This window comes from Plasmodium cynomolgi, chromosome 1 (genome assembly GCF_000321355.1).
Source record: "Plasmodium cynomolgi strain B DNA, chromosome 1, whole genome shotgun sequence".
Taxonomy (NCBI): Eukaryota; Apicomplexa; class Aconoidasida; order Haemosporida; family Plasmodiidae; genus Plasmodium; species Plasmodium cynomolgi.
This window is the reverse complement of record NC_020396.1, coordinates 801,347-808,261: the sequence shown is the minus strand read 5'-3', so window position 1 is coordinate 808,261 and position 6,915 is coordinate 801,347. Positions and strand designations below refer to the sequence as shown.

Sequence of the window (6,915 nt, the reverse complement as noted above, 5' to 3'; positions counted from 1 at the left end):
TTTTCAAAAAATAAATCCTCAATAGAAATGTCTTTCCCCTTTTCCTGACTTGTTTAGTTTATTCCTCCAAAAATGTGAATGCTTCTAATGAACAACATCGCTGCGTAATCTTTTTCCCATATTTTAAGTGCTTTTACAATTCGTTGCTAAGCGAGGATGCGTTACTCCCTAATGGTAGAATCCCAACTGTTTGTTTACACTTCCTGGCGTTTTTTAACATGTGCATGCTCATACTGGGGGGTTAAGAAGCCTCCTACCAGATCAACACAACATAGTAGTAACCCTTCAGTTATGTCAATGTAATTTTTTTAAGTTACACATTTGCACTATTATCATAGTCATAATATTCATTATGCTTTAGTGGACCCTTATGGGACGAAACATTTAACTTATATGCGCGCAAACATGCATTTTAAGTAATGTAGAATGCGAAAAAAAAAAAGGTTAAAAGGGAATATAAACCGCTTATATCACATTTGCAAATTTAACAACAACGGATGTGCCACTGCAAAGGGGGATCTCCCCCATATCGAATGCGCAATATGCTGAATGGCACAAAAAAAAAAATAAATAAAATAAAATAATTCCCAAATGGGGCATTAAACGATGATATACAGACACAACTGCATACGATTAGACCTACGTGAAAAGGCACAACCCATAGCACGTGCGCTTCTACAGCTAAATGCGGTTAATGTGTATGGCGCATTTGCCTCAAAATGGGAAGGGTGTATATATTTAATATATCGTTAATTAAAAAAAAAATATATATATATATTTTTGCGGTCTTAATTATATGCAGCAGGAGATGCTATTATATTATATATATTTTTTTTTCTTTTTCTAGAATGATGCCCATCCCTTTGTTCATTTATTCCATTCGAGGAGGGGCTTCATTTATGGACTACTACCGATGCAGAAGGAACACACGGATTCGGTGGCATAGTAGCACGGGTCTTTTTAAGCATTACTTTTTTCATGCCCACGAATCGCAAAAAGGGCTCACAAATGAAAGTAACGGATGTATCGGCAAAATGAACACATGAAGTCACACGCAGTTGTAAAGGACAAATTAACATACAAAATTAGGTTGACACATGTTTACTACTCTTTATATGATTAGCCAAATGGAGAAGGAGCGGAACATCATAATTAACTAACTCGAATTAGGCAATTGCAGCTGTTTGGGACGAAGACATTTTGTACGAAAACGGGGGGAAAACTCATTGGAGCTTATTTTCCTTTCCTTTTCGTATTGTGCCTTCATTTCCATTTCGAGCTCATTACCAAGATAAAAAAAATACCTAAGCTAAAAAACTTAACCAATATAACAGCAAGAGGATGCAACGAACTAGGTGCTGTACCTGTCACAATAGCAGGTATAGCGCATACCACTCCTAAAATCAGCAGTAAACCCAAAATGATGTAATAGATAGGACTTCTCCTCGAGCATTTTCTTTTTGGGCACGTCCTGCAGGAGTTCCTGCAAATAAGGGACTCACATGAACAGCAAAATCCTCTTCTATCAACACAAGGAAATATTTGTCCGCACAGCAGCTCACTCTCGCCACTGGATTTACCCTTCCTACTACTGTATACACTTAGCTTGTCACTATATTCATCGTAGTCAAAATGAGAATCGGTTTCACTCTCGGAATTATAACCCCCCTTATTGGTTACCTTCTTTTTTTTTCCATATGTGCTCGTTTTTTGGTTTAATTTCACCGTCTTTAAATTTTTTCCTCGTTCATATTTTGCTAGCAATCGATTGGTACATGGGAAGAGCAGCGCATCTGTATTACCGTCGTTCGGATTCAAAGATTGGTTAACATAACCCTGAAGAGTGAAGGGGCGGAATAGTCATTTATATCTTTATTGCCACTTGCGAGGATATCCTCTTGGGCGTTAAAAATATTTTTCCAATTCATTACTGAGGGTTGTTTTACGAAGAGGCAAAAACGCAAAGGTAGGGTGTCCCCAATTGTACACATTTCAGCGTTTACCTTATCGCAGTAATGGTAGATCCAAATTAAGAGGACGAAAGTAGAAAGTTTCGCAAAGGTGAAGAGTCGTATTACTTCTTCGAAGGGATACTTTTTAACTTTTGTCATATTTCGGTTAAGCAAGTAAGCTGGTTGTGGCTTTCTCTGTTTATCTTGTTAATGAAATTTTCTGATGTCGCGATTGTCGAGATTTTCCTCTACTATGTAATGAGGAGTCTCACAAAATCGTGAATGTATAACGAGCGAAAAAATTAATGAAAATGTAAAAATTAATAAATACATATACATGTATATATATATACACATAAATATACATATGCATATACGTATGATACGTACTTTAGTTAGGGGATTAAAAAAGGAAATCAACTTGAACAACAACTTTCGTTAGCTCTACTTTTTTAATAAAATTTTTTTTGCAAAATTGTAAATTATCGACAAAATGGCCTAATTATAACTCATAAAAAAATATCACAAATGTATTGAACATTTACAACACAATAAAAGAATTAGAAACATTTGTTACTAATTCTAAAAAAAAAAAAAAAAAAATTAATGTTAAAATTAAAATTAAAATTAATAGAAATTATATGCCTTACTGTATTCCACTATATAAAAAAAAAGGTCACAAATATCCTCGCCACACATAATTTAATCTACAACGTCGTAAACAGAACCGTTTTAACCATTTTTGTTTGTTAAAACTTTTTTTATAATTTTTTGTAATCAAACAATATTTGCAAATTTTTTCTTGTTTCAGAATGAATGATCATCTCCCATTTTACCAACAATGATGGAGAAAAATGAATGTTAAAAAATTTTTTGTTCCTCAGAGGGAGAATGCTAGCCTGGCAGGTATGTTTCCGAACTCACCTTTTTCTTTTATTAGCAGTTATGCTCACATATATGTATATACATATATTGTATTATTTTTTTATTTTTTTTTTTGCTCTTGCGACGAAAACAAAGGTTGCAAAGTCCTCTCCTCCATGGAACAAAACAATATGCAGTTGCTATTTTGTCATTTTTCAAAGCACTTTCTCTGTGTCCTAATTAATTGTGCGCATATGTTTTGCCTTTTTTAATATAACATGCTTTCCCCACAGAATGAAAAAAAAAAATTGTTATGTGATGAAGCGGACCGTTTTTCCAACCGCGCATGCGGTGCAGCATTTGTTACATATATTTGCTGTGCCAAGTGTCATACGGGGCCGAATAACTTTTGCCCACATTTATGAACAGATACATGCACAGATTTTTCCATGTTCGATTAGTTTGCTATTTTGGGCCCATTTATTTCTCCTTTTCTTTGCAAAAATGGAGGATATATAACATTATTTGCCGTTTTCGTTGCCACAATTTTTTTTATATAAAAAAATGTGCTGATAGGATCCTTTCAGGCTTTTTTTAATTTTCTTTTTTTTTTGACGCAACACAGTGACAGTCAAATTCGCATGACTCTAGCCACAAACTTAAAATACTAACCTTTTAACTACGTAATATTCTAACTTATAAAAATAAAAAAAACGAATGTATATTATTTCGCATGTCGCAGTAATCACCGCTCTGGCTTTCCACAAAATGTGTAGCCAACTTTTCTAGAGTGCCTACAATTGCAAACTCTTTGCCAACTTTATGGAAACCCCATACAAGACGAAAGGGGGAGTTTTTTTTTCTTAAATCTTTTGTCTCTCCATTTGGGTATGGAAACGCGGATCCATTTACGAGGCACACCGTAGGGCAACTAAAATTGGCAATTAAGCAGCTTTGCAGCATAGCAGCTTAATATACTTGCGCGCTGCTTAAACATACGCGCATCACCGAGGCATCTTCACAAACGAGCAAATTCGCTCCAATTCGCAAGGCATCATTTCAATATGTGCTTAACAACGCGCCTTCACATTATGATGGCGAATGTGGGGGGCACAAACACGCCATACAGAGACATGTCACATGGACAAGACGTTATATTCACCCCACAAGTACACACAAACGCGTAGCAGAATTTGCTAACTCGTAAGATCTTTCATTCGTGCGCACCACGCATGTGAAGACAGGATGGGGAATAGCGTATGCCCAGCTGCGGCTTACGGCCCTCGCAACTTACTCGAAATAAGCTACACCGTTAGCCCTATCCTAATTTTACTGCTTCGCTCATGTGATAACGAACAGCCAAAAATATCATTATTCTTCTAACTGCGCCAAAAAAAAAAAAAATGCGGGTTACAGCGACGCAGCGAGTAATATTACCCAGATGTTTAAATGTGCTTCCCTTTCCCTTCCCACTTTCTTAGCATTACCACTACGGGCACTTCATCTCATCGGCAGGGTGGACAATTTCAAAAGGGAAAAAACAAATGGGGGTAATTTTGCACGCTGACTGGTCGCTCGCAACAGCTGCGGCTACTTTAACACCTCGCTGCTTAGCTTAACCGTATGTCGTAACGCCCCTATTTGCCTTTATTTGGGTTTATCTCAGGTTGAAGCACTGCGCAGTAGTGTGTTGCGCACACGGGGGATACAACAAAACCGCTGCATCCCTTTTTAGGCAAAAGGGGGAGGTAATTTGCAGTTTCTCCAGCTCACTTTAAGCACTGGCCCGCTTCTTCCCCCTCCATCCCGCTTCATTCCACTGTGAGGTAAACCCATTTTATTCTATTTCAACGATTTCATACACAATTCATCATTTGATCGCTTAGCATATGAATAGACAACGATAAGTTTTGCGAACACTAAAATGGAATCCATGGGAAAAAAAATAAACATCACGCAACAGGGCACGGAGATAAATATGCAAACACTATTTCATGAATGTGAAATATAAAATGTAAACTCGTTCGATGCATAATTGGAAATTAGCTTTTAATAGGGAAAAAAAAAAAAAAAAAAGGGCGAACTATTTTCATTGAAAATAATTTTATATACTTATTTACTAAAAATATAATCATCAGAATGTGAGACATTATTTAACACGGAAAAATTGTGTTCTTCTTTCTGCGCATCCCTTAAATATTTTTTTTTTCACCTTTCTTTTGCGGAAAAAAGTGGTCAAGCAATAAGCATAGTGTGTTTAAGGCATAACACGAATTGCCACCATCAGAAGCACATTTTGCTTATTTGACAAATGGGAATTAAAAGCAAAAACAAGAAAAAGAATGGGCAATCATTACACCTCCAGTTACACAGTACCTTTTTTGTTCTGCTCGTTTTCTGTGTTGAGATGAGTCATCCAGGTCTTTTGCATGCCCATATAAATTACACATACACCTAATTACACATATACATAATTATATTTATATACACACGCAGACGGGGAATCCTCCTTTTTCTTCTCAGTCAAATGAAACAAAAAAACACCCGCCCCCTACCTCATAAAGAAACGCCTACCACCAAAAATCTTCAACGAAAAAGTTTTAATAAGAAAAGGAACTTCAAATAAATATACATATACACGCATGTGACACCATCTGTGCACTATTCAAAATTTCTATTTCAAGAAACCACCAATTAGTTACTTGTACGATGGCTTACTCATTCTTTCTCAGATTAGCCGTTGGGAATTCCATCTGGAACCAATATTTCCAAGTTCCCACGTGATATTTCTTCCACTCAATATCTTTTTGCTGCTTTAATAGTTTGATATCATTCCAGATGCTTTCTTCTTCTTCAGTTAAACAATCACTTGGTTTGTCATGTCTTTTTTCTCTCACGTAATCCAAAAATTTTGAAAAAATGATATTGCTTTCGTTAATTTCTGCTTCTCGGAAAGTTGTTAACATTTTGATTAAGTTGGTCCAACTCCTGACCTTATCGTCAACAACGTTGTAAGAATCGTATTCTGTAATTAGGGTATCACAAATTCCTATGATCACATTAAACCAATTTTTTGTTTCGATAATAGCTAGGTCGTTCCACTCCTTCTTTAATCTATCTTCAAGGCTGAAACGCTCTGGATGCCTTGAATTGGATGGACCTTCACTGGAAAAATAGGATTCTAATTTGCTGCGAGTTGAGGAAGATCTTCTATGATCTGTTCTGCGTCCATGATCGCTACTGCTTCCACCACCGATGCTGCCTGTGCGATCTGCGCTGCTTCCATGCTCCGTGGTGCCTTCCTCTCCTGCGTCGGCTACCCCCTCCAGGGTACTTGCCTCTTCTAGGGTACTTCCAACTGTTGTGTTCCCTTCGTCGTTTAAAAGCTTTTCTGACAATTTTCTATCGTAGTTCCTGCTGGGCTCTCCGAAGAAGGTGTCGTATCCATTGCTGCAGAGGCTTCATGGGGAAGGAGAACACGTAAATGAAAACGTAAATAAATACATTCTTTTTCCACTTTTTGGCAAAGGTGAGAAAATCACACGCATACTTCACGCGTACTTCAAACGCACTCATAATATGCCAAATATGCAGATCATGTCGCATATTCCATTTTTTTTTTTTCTCTCTCCCTATTTATACCAGACTACACATAACATAGCGAAGAAAAATTTGGAAATGGTCCTCGACATCGTGCACAAATTGTTGTTTAAAAGTAATAAAATTAAAATTCTTGTTTATTTTACTTTATTTTATATTTATTTTATTTTTATTTTTTTTAATTTTACTTTATTTTGTATTTATTTTATTTTTATTTTTTTTAATTTTACTTTATTTTATTTTTATTTTATATATTTTTTTTTCTTCTTCTTTTATTAGTGCTTGATAGGTGAAGCTAAACTACTATTGCTGTTATACAACGCGAACAAAAAATGGTTAGTTAAATTTTCCCTTGCAGTTTTTTTCCTTGAAATATGAAACCCCGTTCTGTTTAAAAAGATTAGACATTAATATTGCGAGTTGGCTTTTTTATTAGTAGTGAAGTCGATAAATATATTTTTTTTTTTTTTTTATCGATAATTGCTATTTTCTTCTAAAA

The 6,915-nt window shown here is 35.8% G+C and overlaps 2 protein-coding genes across 2 annotated transcripts; both read right to left on the bottom strand.

The window, feature by feature from the left end:
- Window positions 1-1,263: 1,263 nt before the first annotated feature.
- PCYB_012620 (hypothetical protein) lies at window positions 1,264-2,111 on the bottom strand (the record flags this gene model as incomplete). The annotated part of the gene is made up of 2 exons (XM_004220768.1): window positions 1,264-1,836; window positions 2,004-2,111. 2 exons carry the CDS (start codon window positions 2,109-2,111, stop codon window positions 1,264-1,266), a joined length of 681 nt encoding a protein of 226 aa, XP_004220816.1.
- Window positions 2,112-5,531: 3,420 nt separating this feature from the next.
- Window positions 5,532-6,275, bottom strand: PCYB_012610 (hypothetical protein; the record flags this gene model as incomplete). The annotated part of the gene is made up of 1 exon (XM_004220767.1): window positions 5,532-6,275. A coding segment is annotated over one exon (741 nt), but the record flags the coding sequence as incomplete, so codon positions are not given.
- Between the last annotated feature and the right edge of the window lie 640 nt (window positions 6,276-6,915).